General features: G+C 45.3%; 3 protein-coding genes and 1 non-coding gene across 6 annotated transcripts; 2 read left to right on the top strand and 2 right to left on the bottom strand.

The window, feature by feature from the left end:
- Nucleotides 1-127: 127 nt before the first annotated feature.
- On the bottom strand, nucleotides 128-7,763 carry fam189b (family with sequence similarity 189 member B). 2 transcript variants are annotated; one of them, XM_040164867.2, is made up of 14 exons: nucleotides 6,315-7,763; nucleotides 6,159-6,215; nucleotides 5,607-5,714; nucleotides 5,360-5,476; nucleotides 4,776-4,883; nucleotides 4,443-4,603; nucleotides 4,255-4,354; nucleotides 4,109-4,181; nucleotides 3,692-3,989; nucleotides 3,263-3,612; nucleotides 3,144-3,185; nucleotides 2,461-2,636; nucleotides 2,230-2,376; nucleotides 128-2,110 (listed from the first exon to the last, which is right to left on the bottom strand). In XM_040164867.2, exons 1-14 carry the CDS (start codon nucleotides 6,546-6,548, stop codon nucleotides 1,856-1,858), a joined length of 2,226 nt encoding a protein of 741 aa, XP_040020801.1. In that variant the 5' UTR covers nucleotides 6,549-7,763; the 3' UTR covers nucleotides 128-1,855. The 2 variants fall into 2 exon arrangements, with proteins under 2 accessions (XP_040020801.1, XP_077950945.1); XM_078094819.1 differs by lacking the exon at nucleotides 3,144-3,185.
- A 384-nt stretch (nucleotides 7,764-8,147) lies between these two features.
- Nucleotides 8,148-12,751, bottom strand: rab13 (RAB13, member RAS oncogene family). 2 transcript variants are annotated; one of them, XM_040164862.2, is made up of 8 exons: nucleotides 12,166-12,751; nucleotides 11,432-11,492; nucleotides 11,071-11,131; nucleotides 10,863-10,940; nucleotides 9,829-9,918; nucleotides 9,596-9,661; nucleotides 9,441-9,491; nucleotides 8,148-9,311 (listed from the first exon to the last, which is right to left on the bottom strand). In XM_040164862.2, exons 1-8 carry the CDS (start codon nucleotides 12,287-12,289, stop codon nucleotides 9,240-9,242), a joined length of 603 nt encoding a protein of 200 aa, XP_040020796.1. In that variant the 5' UTR covers nucleotides 12,290-12,751; the 3' UTR covers nucleotides 8,148-9,239. The 2 variants fall into 2 exon arrangements, with proteins under 2 accessions (XP_040020796.1, XP_077950946.1); XM_078094820.1 differs by lacking the exon at nucleotides 9,441-9,491 and having other exon boundaries at nucleotides 9,552-9,661.
- Nucleotides 12,751-15,942, top strand: rps27.2 (ribosomal protein S27, isoform 2). Its single transcript, XM_040164864.2, has 4 exons — nucleotides 12,751-13,434; nucleotides 13,815-13,923; nucleotides 14,394-14,504; nucleotides 15,232-15,942. The coding sequence occupies exons 1-4, from the start codon at nucleotides 13,429-13,431 to the stop codon at nucleotides 15,258-15,260; spliced, it is 255 nt and encodes an 84-aa protein (XP_040020798.1). The 5' UTR covers nucleotides 12,751-13,428; the 3' UTR covers nucleotides 15,261-15,942.
- Nucleotides 14,187-14,319, top strand: LOC120811253 (small nucleolar RNA SNORA13). Its single transcript, XR_005710326.2, has one exon. It is a non-coding gene; the product is annotated as a small nucleolar RNA SNORA13 (small nucleolar RNA).
- Nucleotides 15,943-16,372: the final 430 nt, after the last annotated feature.

Here is a 16,372-nt window from a genome sequence, read left to right as displayed (position 1 = left end):
GGGAAAGTGTCAGCCTCAGCTATTATATTTACAGTAATAGCTAAACTTCAAGAGTAGAAGGGAGAAATATTAAACAGAGACCCCGGGACTATGACCTTCATAATCAGTACAAAAATCAACAAATGTCTTTTATTTGTCTATCATTTATTTCATATTTTTAAATACATTACTTGCATTAAAAGTTTTGCCATTGATACTGCATTTTAAAATCTGAAATACGTGTCATATTTATACATTTATTATTCAGGTTTCAAGGCTCTAGCCTGGCCTGACATACAGATATACATTTATTCTAATAAATAATGTTTAATGCAAGACAGGAGGTAGAGATACAGCTCAATGCCTTAATAAGGGATTGTATGGGTGTGCCTGCAAATATGTGTCCATGTGCATTTTTAAAATTTGATAAATACATCTAAAATGTGCCTTTATCGAGTCAATATCATCACTAAAAATTCCAACGAAGAAAAACTCCAATCCGACTTTAAATGTTGATATACTCCAAACCCAGTACCAAGAGCTGCCAGAACCATCACATGTTCACAATCAGCAGCCTTTTTTCTCATGAACAACCCATCCCCGACCCCTTCAAGTCCAAGGAGAACCATGCCAAAGCATAGTGTGAAGCCCAACCCCATAACTAATTTATCCGTGCATTAACTGCAAGAGACTCTTCGGTCACAGTGAAATTCACGCCACTTATTTTACAAGATCAGGCTGAGTTAGCCAGTGTCACAGACATGCTTTGCACTTGAAACATTTTCGAACCCACCCAAAATCAAACTAGGATGTGTTTGAAGCCATCTGGCAAAATACTTTTGGAAGCACTGCGCATCTTTGACTCTGACCTTCCTCTTCAGCTATCTATTGACACAAACACATTTCAAATGCAAGAGGGAAATGATAAGAAGCATTGTCAAAACATGCAGATAAGACATTCTGAGGACGTGTTACGTAGTTAGGTCCAATGCACAAGGCTCCTGCTGTATTCGGGAGGCTGTAGCAAAACATGCACATATGCAAATCAAACCACTGTGTCCAGGTGCCACTCACAGAATATACATTTCAAACGCTTAGCATGTGTCTGTGGCATGCATCAATGTCAAAGTTAAAAATGCTGGCTGCCTTATTTCTAAGGCCAGTGTGGAGGTGGAAAAACGTGGAGAAAGTTGGATCTGATTTGCATGAAGAAAACAACAAAAATGTACAACTCAGTTAGGGGCTTTCCACGTGAGACCACTTGTCCTCGGGTGTAACCTAATCTGTTTATCTTACATCAACTCTGTCTAATGAGTGTTCGATCAATGGAAGACAAACTATGGGTTTCTATAATACTTCTCTGAGCGATCCTTTGGGTGAATGGAAATGTATAAAAAGGGACAGAAGCATATTGAAACCCATAACTATGCAATGGACTGAATTTACATCTGAGTTATCGGTTGTTGTAGCATGAACGATGGTTGAGTTCTGCTTTAGGTCTTGAGGGAAATACGTCTCCAGATTACCATTGCAGAATAGAGCGGAAAGTTGTATCTGGTTGGTTGTTTCGGCCAGTAGCGGATTTATTCAGTTGAAACACACGGCTAGGAAATAAGCATCCGGTGATGGTTTCACTGATGTCGACATAATAGTGTGAGCTTTGGGCTGATGTTCGGAGTGATAAAGAGCACCACTGATTAAGGCCATTTGCACGGTCGGCTTCAGGGAAACGGAGGTGACGAAGAGGAAAAGGAGGGAAGACTGTCAAACCATCTCCACGACACAGCTTTTCCTCGGGCCTGCCTCATCCAATCATCCTTACAACCCTGTCGTCCCGTAAGCGTCCTCGGCCCCTCCCCCGTGCCTCCTTCTCTCCTCACAGTGCAGACTCTGAGTAAAGAGCTCCGGATGACCCATGCGGTGGACGAGGTGTCGCCAAACGTCGCAGTGATGCCGAGTACGAGGAGCTTAAATCGCCACAGCTGCGCAGGTGGATCCCCTCCGGCGCCAGACTGCTGTGGTGCCGGTTGTGTCGACTGTCACTGTGGGAATGGTGGTGTCCACGCCAATGAGGGTGACGGGTGTGATGGTTGGGGTATCTTCGGCTGCCGCTCCAAGGGTTCAGCAACACCTGGAGAGGAGTTTTTCACAAAGACAGTGAAATCTGCTTTATTTGCAGAAGCACTTAATTAGTCAGATGTAGTGAACTGAAAGCAGAGGTAAAATATTTAAATAAAACTCGTGACATACCTGATCCAGGGGCAGGTGGTTGTGATCAGAGTCCTCAACTCCGTTCCTCCTCTTAGGCCCCTGACCAGTGCTCCCAGCGTGCTCCGAGGAGGGCGACAGGTTTCGTTTGGAGCGCTGCAGGAAGCGAGCCACCAGGCTGCGAGTCACCTGAAATTAAAGTAAAAAGATGAATAAAAGGGAAGAGGAAATAAGGGAACCAAACAATCTAGAAGGGGTTTGCTCATGACTAACTTTAAGGTCCCCCAGGGAACGGTGGCAGTCTTTAGGTAAGCGCAGTGGTGAGGTGGGGGGCGCTTTAGAGGGAACCTGCCCCCCCGTGGCTGCTGATTTCACGCCGCCCTTCCTTGGCAGAGCAGCAGCGGGAGGCAAGGAGGTGCGGGGCAACAGACACCCATCAAAGGAAGGACCTATGAGAGACGGAGTCAGAGAGGAGACAGATTTCACTTCCTCATTCAACTCTAACAACATTACATTGGTTTTGGGGTTAGAGGAGTAACATAAAACCAGATGAAGACTATCAGGAGTCATTTTGCACATTGACTCATCCTTATCCCAATCCAGAAGATCAAATTTAAAATCTGGGAGAGCCAAAGGCCAAATTATAATACGGGGTAGATAAAATCCAGCGTTCTGATTGGTTGAGATTGAGTCACTGGGTGTGCATTTTTCAGCGATAATGTACAGTACCTGTTCACATTGACCCGAGCGTTCCATATCACTGCGCACTCAAAGTACCAGGCTTGATTTTGCGCGACCGTATCAGTTTCGGGCAATGGGAGCTTACGCAATTCAGGTGGACATCATGAGGGATGTGAATGAATGAGATGGTGAGACCCACTGCTGTTTACATGCACGTTTGTGCTAGAAGGCAGCTATTTACTTAAGTTTAAAGGCCTGTAGATGCAAGTTGTTACCTGTGTCTATAGATACTTTGCTGCCTCCAGAGCCAAAGTCAACTGGAGAGGAGCAGAAAGAAGTCATGGACATTGAAGCGGTAACGTTGGAGATGTTCACCGTTCTGCCTCTGACTTACCTGTGTCCGCCGAGACGCCGAGGCCTCCTGGCTCACTGTGTGACCTCACAAGACGCAGGATTCTCACACTCCCTCCGTCCTTCTCAGTCATTCCGGCACTGTGTCGAAGGTACAACGGTTGGCCCGGGAGGGGTGGCCCGTTACCCGGACCGCCGCTCTGCTCGCTGGCGGGTGAGGGGGATAAAATAGGCGTAGCGGAAGGGGTCGGGGTAGCTCCATGGCGCAGAAAGGTTGAGGGGAAAACTCGAAACTCAGGGATTGAGGATCGCTGTGGAGAAGTGGATTTCGCTATAGCTTCCAGCTGAGAACAGCTGCTGGCCAGCACGGCCTGTCGATGCAAAACTGGAGACCTGCGGGACACAACGAAACGGTCAACCGTGGAGCTCTCACATCGATGAGCCGCGTCCGTATGCGTGTGTATGTCCTCACCTGTATGTGATGGTCGCCGTGCTGGGTGAAGAGCAGGAGTTGGATCGCTCTCCCCTGAGGAAGCGCCTGGCTCTCGGCCCTCCTGCCAGGGGACTCTCCGGTGTCTGAGACAGGGGGCCACGGTAGCCGATGTACTCCCCCGCGTCTCCGTCGTCTCCCATCTCACCAACGTTCCTGTGGCCCCTCTGCCCCTGTGTCCTCAGCCCAACCTCCATCAGACAGGAATCGTCAGAGGGGGAGGAGTCATCAGGGATGTCCACAATCTCTGACATCAACAGAGATCCACTGTCCATGGACACTAATGAAGAAAGGTAATCATTTATTGTGAAGGGACACAATTTGCTCTTAGCTAACCAAATTAATCTACATATTTCAACATTTTCTTCCGGCACATTGTGAGGCTCAACATCTGCTCACCTTCTCCACTGAAGGCAGTAGAAGTTCCTCTCTCACAAGACACCTCTGTGCCGAGGGGGTCGAACACTGTGGCCTTGACAGCCAAAACAGAGAAGGATTAGCATTGTACACACACAATACACAGATACCTTCACAAACACACCCACCTGGCTTGCAGCTCTTTGTCCCATCACAGCTTCATAGGGAGGGGGGCAGTCAGTGGGGTAGAGCGGAACGGGGCTCTCCATGGAGCCATTATAGGTGATGCTGGACGTTAACACAAAAAAAACATGAAACTGTACTGACATACGGCACACGTGTGACGAATATTGATAATGCTTTTCATGTGTGGTACCTCTGAGCATCTGTTTCAGAGCTGCACGTGTACTCAGGAGGGTAGTAGGGGGGCGGAGGGATAGGTGGGACAAACTCCTCAAAGTCCATGATGTTGGTCAGGAAGGCATCCTGAGGAGTGGTGCATTCTGGGTTGACTGAACGAGAGCGATGTGGAGCCAGCTAGGCCGGGAAATGGGAAACACACGGATATCATACAACTGATAAAGGCAAGAGGTACAAAGGTATCAACGTCCCCAAATATGCACAAGTACAGTTTCTTGCAGAGTACTTGAGATTTGTAGATCACAATCTGTAAAACAATTTGGTAAATGTAAAATGTGTCTTTACTCACCAGGTGCACAAGGTCCAGAGAGAAGATGTGGATACTGCAGGTCACAGTGGACAGAGTGCAGATGATGGTGGAGAGAATGCTGAGACCACATGCACTGAACAGAAGGTCCTTTGGAGAAATAAAAAAATCAATATCAATATCTTGCCAACCCAAGGGCATTTTATCAGTGGAAATATGTCATATTTACAGTATGTGATAGGTTCACCATTTTTTAAGCTTTAGTTTTCCCTGGACAGTGTCTCTCTGTCAAGGATAGTAGGGAAAGGATAGAAATTTGCACTAAAAAACACAAACATTTGTGACAAACCCTCGATTTGTCCGACTGAATGCTGCATCCTCTCATTGCTGTCTTTTGAATACATTTTTGTTCAAAACAAAAAGTGTTTTACTTTGTCCTCCATTGGTTACATCTTACATTATTGGCCAGTGAACATGGGGGATGTTAACAGCAAGGGAAAAACGGTTTCAATGTTACTTTGAGCCCATGGCCACTATTTTAAGACAGACTTAAAAAATGTTGAACCTAGCCTTAAATGGTTAACGTGGGCGTTAAAATCTCCAATAGAGAGAGTTATCCTACCCACCTTTAGCTGGTGTCTGACTGAGTGACAGTCAGCATTCAGGTAGAGGACCAGGGTGTCCTCCTCTGTGATGGAGCAGGAGTGAGGAGGCGCACAACACACACACAGACCATTCTCCACCTACACACAGAGCATTGGTATGAAGCTTCAAGAACTCTAAAAACATCTTCAAAACTATTCCTGACACATTCTCTGAAGCACGGCCTCAGCGTGAGACTGCAGAACACGGCGCTCGCATAATGCAGCTTACCTGGCAAGTGAGCATAGACTTGACCATCTGTGCATTCTGACAGGAGAGCATTGAGCCGGCCAGGCTGAGGATCACACACACTGCGGACAGCAGCATGAACAGGGACACCTGCGGGGAAACACGGAGCCAAGTTTCTCTTTGGAGGGAGCTCAAAAACGTCTTCTACCCTCCAAAGACAACGCCAGGAGATCTCACTGATGCACAAACCAGGACTGGTTTTATAGGCGGATTCGCTCAGGATTACTTGGTTTGTTACTGTATCAATACGTGAATACACAAAATATAAGCACTGGAGGAAAAAATAGTCTGCAAGAGCTACCTTAAGGGTCTTAATGGACGAAAAGTACTTCAAATTTGACAATGTCATTCTGCTGATGAGGATCATGTGATATGTTTGAACACCAGGACGGCTTCTAAAGTGACCTTTTTACTCTTTATACACTATACTAGTGGTGCATATTCATTGTAATCATCATTAGTAATCAAGCATTGCGGCATGACACCTAGCGAGGAGACTTAAATACTATTTTTATCAGATTCAAATATTCATACCACCAGCGTCAGAGGTCTCCTCCATGAGATTATCCCAACTATCCCTGATGCTACCACCTGCAGACAGACAGCACACACATCAGAAAACACACCCTCCAAGATCTCTGATGTCTTATTCTTAATACGGTGGGGTTTTGCAGTCACATTTACACTTACAAAGAAGCCGGCCCAGAATGGACAGGACTGCCTGACGCGGGCAGAGGAGGTGAAGGCCATGCTGGTGAAAGAGAAGGCCAGGACCATGGCCCCCAGGCCCAGGTGGCACAGGCCGAGGTACAGGAGCAGCCGTGCCCCGCCGGGCCCCCGGCCCGACATGCCCCTGCGGCTGTCCGACCAGCCGCGAGACCCCGAGGCCGAAGCCACGCTGCTGGAGTCTGACGGCGAAGGCATGCCAGGCTCGTTGGCATGCGTGTGTGTGTGTGTGTGTGTGTGGAGGAGGTGACCGGGCGAGGTTTCAAGCTTATTCTGGGTTCATAAAACAAAGTTTCAATTTGTGTGGGCCGAAGTGCAAGCAAGTAGAAGAGGGAGAGACATAAATGCCGGTTTCCAGAGCTTGACTCCCAATTATGCACCAAGCTCGCCACTGGCAGGTGTCATAGGTTCTGTCCAACGCCCCATGGTGCGCACTGTGGTCCAGTGAGTGGGTCCAAGAACCTTGTCAGCAGAAAGTTGAGAAATTGAGCAGCGGCTACACACTCGCAGCCACCGTACTCACCTCATTTTAGGTTGCAGCCATGACAGGGTTAGCTTCAGCCAATAATAGTGTCTCTCTTCACAGCCTGCAGTTCACAGGCCACTACCAGTGACACAGGGGCCTAAAATCCCACCTCTCCCTCCTCCCGCCGGTGGCATTGCAGTAACTGGAGACCCGGAACAGGCCTCACATTGAAAGCATCCCACACAGAAAAGCAGCTGATTCCCGATCGTTAACCCCCCTCCTCCCTTCAGCAGATCCGACGCTAACGAGTCGGTCCGTGTGTCCAATCAGGAAGAGCAGCGTCCGAACATGTGCGCGCCACCTTTCCGCGACCTTACGTCGCGGTCCTCGTCCTACAAAGGATAAGAAAAAAAAAAGGTGGCGTGGAGATCGCAGCCCAGAGATCACCGGTTCGTCACCTCGACGTGAACAGGAAATACATCTACTCCACGGCTTCCTCAAATCGCACCAAAAACAGAAACCGGGCAAAACGATTATTTCCTCGCAGGTTTCGATCTTCCACAACTCCAAATTTTTTCTTTTTTTCTTGCGGTGGTCTACACCCGCACCTAGATCACCCTTCCCCACTCCTCCTCCACCTCTTTCGTCCCTGCAGTCACGCGGGCATCCCGTTCAGCCCGTGTGTTTGTATCCCGGACGTTCCCCTCACTGCCTCCCACCGTACGTCCCACGAGCACAACAGCATAGCGCGCATCCTCGAAATGTCCGCGACAACGTCTTTAAATCCATCCGGGGTGAATTGGGATTCTTCTTCTTCTTCTTCTTCTTCTTCTTCTTAAATGGCCCCTCCCCCCGCGGCCCGCGTCTCCTCCTCTGCTCGTCGCTTCAGCTCCGGCACCGAGGAAGAATTATATATCGTGTTTGCAAACCCAAACCGTGCCTTGCGTGATGACAAAGCACGCACGACGTGCATGCAGCTCGGAGATGCGGCAGAGCGCGCGCACACCGTCTGTGACACCTCCGTGGTGCTGATGCTGTGAAGGAGGGGCGGTTGCATAGCAACAGGCTCCAGCTTGTCCAGCAGCAGTGGGGTCCTACGGAGAGAAGGGGTGGGGCATATAGGTGCCTGGTCTAATTTAGGGCCTATTAACCAACACGGTTTGTCAACATATTCCTTTTGGTGTCCTTGAGACATAAAGGCACCTTCATCGTCTCCTTGAATTTTTCACTTCCTGAGGTGTTTTTCCTTATTTAAGTAAAAAGGGATGAATTGTACATTTGGAATCAATAAAATGTAATTGCCAACAATTGTTTCACACACACACACAAACTAATTGTTTGGCATTTTTATTTAGCAAATGAACAGGTCGACATATAAAATCTTGTGGAATTTCTGAAAAGACACAGAATTTGAAAGGAATGCACAGAAAACAGATGCAGAAAATAAAGTCCGTCCGGATCAGAGCAAAATCTCTAATAAGTTTGAATGATCTAAAACGTGATAAGAAAGAGACAAACCAGGCACGTCAGATTAAAGGCACAACCCACTAAATCCATTCAAAGCGAGCACTGCTGCGTCACTCACCTCCGGTCACTTTTATGCATCATTCTTTCATCTCTCCACTCATCTTCTCATATTGTACTTATCTCTGTTCCTCTTGTTCACATTCTCAACCCATTCATCTGTTAAAACGAAGCTTGTTTACCACCAGTGTTTGCTTCAGATTCAACTTTGTGCTCTCCTCAACTTCTTTATTGCAATGAGCTTTTTTAACTTCTCATGTAAACCCTAAAATGAACAAACTCATGAATGGCATCCGTTGCCGTAGATTCTGTTGAGTGAATTAACTAACTTTTGCAGAATTTAAGTATTTCAGCAATCCTGAAAGGATGAGCACAATACAAACAAGAAATCGCTGCAATATATCTAGGATTCACTAAACCCTTTTGTTCTGCAAGAACCGGATGTCAACTTGTCTGAGCTTTTGATGTAATGTTACACAAATTGTTGACTTTCCAATAGTCTGTTTACGCAAGCAAAAGCGAACGGTTAACCAAAGATGTGCTGTTGAAGGGATTCAAATGTGGTGTTAAGCCATCAAATAAAAGAATGGAAATAATAATGTAGAGCACGGTGAGAGGAATGCGGTCTCAGTTATTTGATCACAATAACAACATTGTCACTGTGGAAGAGGCAGGGGGCTCAAAGTAGGAATACGGGAGGGGAGGCGATGGGGGGGGGGGGTGCAAAGTACACTTAAGGGGAAATAAAACCAGTTTTGGTATAAAAACATAGTTGTAACACCTGGATGATGCCCACCAGATGGCGACAGAAAACGTGCTGTACTGAAGATCTCCGCTGGAATAGTGACTCGCTCTTGAACCGTCAGGGTTCCCCGTTACGTGTGCTGGCCGGTGAACATCTAGAGAAGGACGCATTTGGAGGATTTCTTCTCTGTACTGCTTGTGATTTTCACCTCTCGCCCTGTGGGCCCCTGTCAGGTACGGAAAAGCAGACAAAGACGGTAAATTAGAAAGACACTTGATATAACATTAAAACTGATACTTAACTTATTCAGGGGAAGAACAAATAATTCAATCTGATAGGATTCTTTATAACTCACTGGTTTCTTGCTGGATTTCTGAAGTATGTCGCTTGCCAAAGACAGAAAAGACTTAAGAAAAAAAAAAAGAAGTTAAATCTGCATCATTAAAAACACCATAACACAACTTACTCATAAGCTAGTCGTGAAGGTGGTGTTGTTATGTTCCGGCTCACCTCCTCCACGTTGATGCTGGACTTTGCGCTGGTCTCAAAGAATCTGATGCCGTGATCTTTTGCCAACTGTCAACAACGGATAAAGAGCAGATTAGAGAAGGTGAGGATGATTACTCAATAATTACTTCCTGTAACCGGCAGAAAAAGGGGAAAAACAAGCCTTCATTTCTGTTGCCTATTGTCTAGAAACAGCAATGAAAATAACAGTCGTGTTCCTGGTGGAGTCATCTCACCTTCTCTCCCGTCTCCCGAGAAACTTTCCTCTTTGCTTCAATGTCGCACTTATTCCCGAGTAACATTCGACTGACCCCAGCAGAGGCATTCTGCGGAGAAGGGAATGCACTTATTAGATTAGTCGGGTGCGTGTGTATAAGACGGTTTGCTTTATGAAAGGGTCACATTCAAGAAGAAGTCAAAGAGCAGGATCACAGACATCATTTACATCAGGTCTGGACTCCGCAACCAGAATGAGCCGCATGTACAGCAGCTGGTCTGAAGGGAAAACTCTAGAATTAAAGATTAACCTTTACAAGGACAACCTCAAGGAAACCATTGGAGAAACTGATTAATTAAATAAGTTATTCTCTGGGAAGCAGGGGGGGCGAGAACGTACCGGATTTGCAGTTTAGCCTAAAAGCCATGAAGCGTACAGTCTGCGCCTTTATGATGGAGCTACAACAAAGTCACCGTTCAGAGATCGTTACCAAATACATGTCACCGAACCCACTCGCGAAATTTGACTCTAAACGAGTCAGCAGCGTTTACTAATCACCGGAATGTCACATAAAAAAATAAATCACAGGAGGTCGCAACACCATAAAGCGAATCATGCAAAAAGAAGACAAAGGCTGGACTTAATCTGATCCCAGTCAAGCGGCCAATTAGTAACTCGTAGAGGATGGACAAAGGAGGGGAGACCACTCAGGAGTTGTAATAAAAATAAGCAAAACTATCAGGGAAATGAACAAAGCAGAGAGAGAGAGCTGCTGTCTGACTGCCAGTCACGAAGCCAAAGGCCTCCGAGTGGGTCGTCACGCACACACAATCAGAAATAATATATTTTGTAGATCTAGAAATTATCAGATGAATAGTATGTTCGTTTGCAGGCTCAATTTCTTCATTGGAAAAAAGTTCAAGTAATTAAGGCAAACTGACCATTGAAAAATCTAAAGTTAAGACCCTACTTGGTTGTTGCAGTGAGTTGTGATTTAAAAAACAATATTTTCCTCTGATAACCAGTTTTTTCTTTGCCAGGAAACACTCTCACTTCTGTGATGCTCTTCATCCAGTTCTGAATGTTTTCGAAGGACTTCTCGTCTGTGATGTCGTACACCAGGATAATGCCCTGACACAGAGATACAGAGGGAGGATTGAATGAGTCGCTGAAAAAAGAAAGGTACAGAGCCAGCACAAAGGGACGGTGATGTCAGCCGTGATTATCCAGTCTGCTGGTTCCGCAGGCGTCCCGTGCTCACCATGGCTCCTCTGTAGTAGGCTGTCGTGATGGTCTTGAACCTCTCTTGTCCGGCTGTGTCCCTGCACACAAAGCACGAGTGCAAGTAAGAAAAATGTGCACTAATCCATGCACATCGTGCAAGAGATTTCAAATAAAAACCGTCGAAGATAGTTGAAGGGTGCAGGACGACCTGCATTTTGTGCCGCCATATAGCGAGCTGAATTGATGTTGCCGTAGCGACACACTGGCACGACTCATGTGTAATGGATGTTGAACCTTAAAACCTGCCACAATGTCCCAATTTGCAGAAGAGGAGGGAGCTTCCTCTTTCCTCCAAGGAAAATGAGTCAGAGAAAAAGCGACGAACTGTCATTTCTTACCAGACTTGTAGTTTCACTTTCTTTCCCTCCACTTCAATGGTTTTTACTTTAAAGTCGATGCCTAAAAAGAGAAGAGAGGAGAATGAATGGACAGAGAGTTGCATGCATACCCCAAGCACGCGCACACACACACACAAATATGACAGCATATATAGGTCAGCCTCACAGCAGCGTAGACTAATTTATGGTGATTTTGACCCCTCACTGCCCTCCCGTCCACAAACAGACCTCTGGAAAGACGTACAGGCCAGCACGACACGCTGAAGTATGTGTGCTATGTCTTTGTTTCCCCTGCAGGACGGACGAGCTGACAGGCGGACAGACAGTGAGGGGAAGAGGACATGGTTGTCCTGTGAAAAAATAAAAAGTGCTTTCCAGAAGGCCAACCATTCTTCTGGGAACATGATGGTGAAGGAGATAGGAATGAGGGGTGGGTGGAACCTCTGAGGGAAGGAATGAGATCAGAGCGAGAGATCAGGGGAAAAGACTGCATACACATTCAACAGGAGAGAGAAGCAAAAAGAGGAGAAAGTAAAGAGATGAGACATAATGAAAAATGAAAAGGACATGAGAGAACAGAGACTTGTTCAGACTTGAGAGCAGTCTGAGAAACCAGTTTGAACATTAATTAGGTGACAGTCCAGCATTCAGCAAACCTTTGTGTTATTTATATTGTCTGATTTATAAGTCAGAGGCCGAGCTTAAGCTGAAGCAGAATCAAACGCAACACGTACCGATGGTGGAAATGTATGTGGAGTTGAAATTGTCTTCAGCGAAACGAATGATCAGACAGGTTTTGCCCACTCCGCTGTCCCCGATGAGGAGCAGTTTGTAAAGGAAATCATACTTCTTCGCCATGGTCGCTTAGTTCTTCAAAGTTAAAGCTAATTGGGGGAAAGTTGGGATTGTCGCTTCCTGGAAGCGCTTTTCATCGACGTCTTCGAAATCTTGTTTTTTTTAAAACTCCATGTAACGAGTGGATCCTCTTTTCCTTTTTTTCCCCCTTCTTGTCACCGGTGAATTCCGATCCCCCTCTGAGGCTCCGTGCTGAGTTTAGACCGCGCCGGATAAAGAAAAACACTTCATCCAAAGTTTAACTGTCCGCTGCGGGTCGGTCTTCAACACAAAACCGCCACGAGATTCTCTTTGATTTCCCGCAAACGTCCAAATTTAACTCCATTTACACTCGCTACGCGTTTGTCTTTTTTTCGGAACCCAACCAGATTCCCCCCCCAAAAAAACCCGGTCGCAGACTACGCAGTGTGGGAGTGCTTTATGGGAGCAGCGGCTCGTGCGTGCAGCTGCTCGGCGCGACCACCAGAGGGCGCCGCGTCACCGGGAAGCGAGCCACGCACGCACCTGAGAGGGACGCGAACCGAACCGTGGCATGAAGCGGACTATTCACGTGGCATTATCGCCGGGAAGTGACAATATTAAGTTTTCACCTCTTGAGCGTTTTGTTGAAGACGTGATAACATTGTGTATGACGTTATTTTCAAATGTTAATAATGTAAATTGCTGACAACAACTGGAGACAAGGAATGACATAACACATGTGTTTTTTCATTTTATTTATTATTATTTCAGAAATGTCTTTTAGATAACTTTTTGTGATAATTGTATATGCCCCTCCTCTGCATATCTTCGAATCACAACAACAACAAATAATGTTTTTGTGAAAGCCTACTTGTCAACTAAGAATTTACTGCATATTATGCAAATGATTTAATTTGTGTCCAATTTGTATTTATGTTTTTTGTAAATATTAAATGACCACAAACATCGTACGCAGAGCAAATTTTAATGTTTACTTACTTCAAGGAGCAAAAACCAATGCAATCAACGGTTATTATACATGTATCCATGTGTTTATAAGTAAAAGTCCTCTTACTTCTTCCGGGTCGCTGTCCGTCACCTAAACGTTTCCGGTGAGTCATCAGTTCGGTTTCCGGTTCGTCATCAGTTGGACTTTCCGGTGAAGCTCTCTACACGCAGACATGCCTGTAAGTATTGCTACACATTTATTTAGTAATCAGCGGTTGTTTTAGTGTTTTGACGGAGGAAATCTAACGCGACATTAAAGTCCTAGTTGTTTCCGGTGGAATCGACCGTTTTATCGCTGAAATGTGACCGTGAAGACGGAAGAAACGAACAAAGTATCGAGAAACACGTGTGCGACAAAGCAGGCCAGAGGCACGCGTCAATGGCCACCGGTCACATGTCGTTTATTTTGTATGGTTTAAACCAGTATTTACCCTTTTTAATCTTTAATTTATAAACTGTACAATTGTCTACTTATTCCTTGAATTACACTCCATGCTTTATGTTCAGTGTGTGTATTTGTTAGTATACAGCTAAACGGCGGTGTGATTTTTTTTTCCAGCTTGCAAAGGATCTGTTACACCCGAGCCTGGAGGACGAGAAGAGGACACACAAGAAAAAACGCCTCGTTCAAAGTCCAAATTCATATTTTATGGATGTCAAATGTCCAGGTCAGTTCATTTACGTGGCAACCTGACCAAACCCTCACGGATAAGACCGAAGACAGAAATGTGTGTGGAAAGTACACAAGTACTGTACCTAACTATACCTTAAATTGACTAGAATATTAATTTTATTACATTTCCCACATTATAAACGTGAATCATATTTAAACAATACAAATGAACCTGACTCAATTTAGGATTTGTAACCTATTTGTTATGATTCAGCATGGATTGAGTTATATCTCCCACATTAATTTTATTAAAACATTTGCCTTTATGTGTTGCCCTTTCATTGTTCCCTTAGTGATCGGGGTGTCAAATAAGGCATACAATGACACTTGTGGCTGTTTGGTAAAATTAGTTTCACGTGACTTCTTTTCATTAACAGCTGCAAGGACATTTGAGTAACCCGAGAGTTGATTTGATTCAGTCGGGCTTGTGTCGTCCCATCCAATGATTTGTACCGTCTGTTTCAGGCTGCTACAAGATCACCACAGTGTTCAGTCACGCTCAGACGGTCGTGCTGTGTGTCGGCTGCTCCACCGTCCTCTGTCAGCCTACGGGGGGGAAAGCTCGCCTCACGGAAGGTAACCTACGTGCACAGCGAAGAACGTGTCCACCTGTTTGTGCTACTTTACACGTAGACCTCTACATCCACGTAAAAGCATTCAGAAATGCACAGATACATTGTGTAGATATCAATTATTTTTGTTAATGTGTAATAAGCATTTCCTGATGGTTCATTGAACAAGTGGGTTGCGAGTCAACAGACATGTACAATAAACTCCTGTTGTATACTTAGTGCACCTCTGGCCGACAACTCTATTTGCCTTTGTGTTGCCCTTTCATTGCGTTCTCCATGAACAGGGTGTCGACTAAGGCATACAGTGATTCTTGTGGTGGTGACAGAAATTCATCAACCTGTATTGATGAATTTGTAAACTGCAAGCACAAGGCCTTTTCAATCAGGCACTTATGAAAACTTTTCAGCAAGTGCAACAAGAAATACTCGTTTTCTGATAAAAGATGGTTCAGAATTCCTTCACCATTCAGAGTACACTGAAAATATGATAACGTTTAAAGTCAAGGTTTGTCTTTACCTGCTCAATTCCTAGCTCTGTTGCCGTGGTAACTAAACCCTTCTCCGGGCACTCTGTGTCTTACAAGGTGTGATGTTTTTGGAGGTCTTTGAAAAGGCAAATAGCACGAGGGGTTTAGTGCTGTTCTCTGTAATATCCAAGTTAAGATATTTACTATCCTGATTATTCGAGTTATCACTAATGTGACAAGTCTTTTAAAAATGTTTCTCCTCAGGATGTTCGTTCAGGAGGAAACAGCACTAGTTTGACCACACGTGGTTGGACGCAGTTGTGGCTGGACGGAGCTCGGGGTCATGAAGAATAACACTGCCAGGGAGACGATGCTTCTACGAGGATAGGAGGGCGGAAATACCAATCATGTAATATTAGAAGTCTCTTTTGAATATGCACAGATAAAGGCTTAGCATTTTTGAGACTCCTCATATACAATTGTGCACCCCTCTTAAACCCCCCTTGTTGTTTTGTGGTAAAATGTCTTTGTGCATCCAAGGAGTCCTTATACGTCAGTACCCTCAAAATGTGCTGATACAGATCCAGGTAGCTCAGGACTGAGCGATTTGCTTCACATGACCATGATAACGTCCGAATCGTAACAGAAAGTTGGGTGTACACTGAGCTGTGGCTTAGTACACATTGTGTACCTTATTTGAAACGGTACACCACGATGTGGCGTTGGTCCGGGGCCGCTGTCACACCAGTTCGGGATTTTGATTCAGGGAAAGTCATTGCTGGTTCTGATTCTAATGGTTGTTAAACTCTGAACTATAACAGTAATTATAAATGATTATTGTTCATTTTGGGTCCTTATCAGAATTCTAGATTGAACATTAATAAAGCAGATGGTGTGAACGATCACTTGGTAATGGGGACACTTTTCTTACGTCCTGATTGTACACTGCTTACAAATAAAATTATATGGATATTATTTCACCTGTCTCCTGGTTAATGAGTGACTTGTACATGTAAAATACAGTCCCTTTAAGACTACTCTTAAAATGGGTAATTAATCCATTTATCTGTAATTTGTGAGGAGGGCTCAGACAGTGTTAAGGATGCAAAAGTTAAAGTAGATCACCAAACTGGGCAGAATTAATTAACATCGATGTTCTATTTTACGTCATTCCATTGTCAGGTACTTTAGACTTTAAACACTAAGTTTCATTGAAGAGTTTCACAGGGCGAACTGTCTTTTTGTCACGGCTTGTCTTACACACCTTGAGAGCAAGGCCATGGAGCTCTACCCCGCGGGGGGGGGGTGAGATACGGAGAGGTGGCAACAAGGTGGCTAAGGCAGAATTTAGAGGACTCCTGACAGTGCACTCAACATCTGTACACACCTGCAGGAAAAGAGAAAT

The sequence above is a fragment of the Gasterosteus aculeatus genome, chromosome 20 (assembly GCF_964276395.1).
Source record: "Gasterosteus aculeatus chromosome 20, fGasAcu3.hap1.1, whole genome shotgun sequence".
Classification (NCBI taxonomy): Eukaryota; Metazoa; Chordata; class Actinopteri; order Perciformes; family Gasterosteidae; genus Gasterosteus; species Gasterosteus aculeatus.
This window is presented reverse-complemented; position numbering and strand designations above follow the sequence as displayed.

Coding starts and splice junctions, on each gene's coding strand:
- rab13 (XM_040164862.2), bottom strand. CDS start 12,289: ATGGCGAAGAAGTATGATTTCCTTTACAAACTGCTCCTCATCGGGGAC. Junction 9,662..9,828: donor CTCGGGAGACGGGAGAGAAG/GTGAGATGACTC, acceptor CGTTGTTGACAG/TTGGCAAAAGATCACGGCAT. Junction 9,492..9,595: donor CCAGCATCAACGTGGAGGAG/GTGAGCCGGAAC, acceptor TTTTTTCTTAAG/TCTTTTCTGTCTTTGGCAAG.
- fam189b (XM_040164867.2), bottom strand. CDS start 6,548: ATGCCTTCGCCGTCAGACTCCAGCAGCGTGGCTTCGGCCTCGGGGTCT. Junction 5,715..6,158: donor GGAGACCTCTGACGCTGGTG/GTATGAATATTT, acceptor GTTTCCCCGCAG/GTGTCCCTGTTCATGCTGCT. Junction 3,186..3,262: donor CGGCGTCTCGGCGGACACAG/GTAAGTCAGAGG, acceptor GCTCCTCTCCAG/TTGACTTTGGCTCTGGAGGC.
- rps27.2 (XM_040164864.2), top strand. Junction 13,924..14,393: donor TATGGATGTCAAATGTCCAG/GTCAGTTCATTT, acceptor CGTCTGTTTCAG/GCTGCTACAAGATCACCACA. Junction 14,505..15,231: donor GAAAGCTCGCCTCACGGAAG/GTAACCTACGTG, acceptor GTTTCTCCTCAG/GATGTTCGTTCAGGAGGAAA.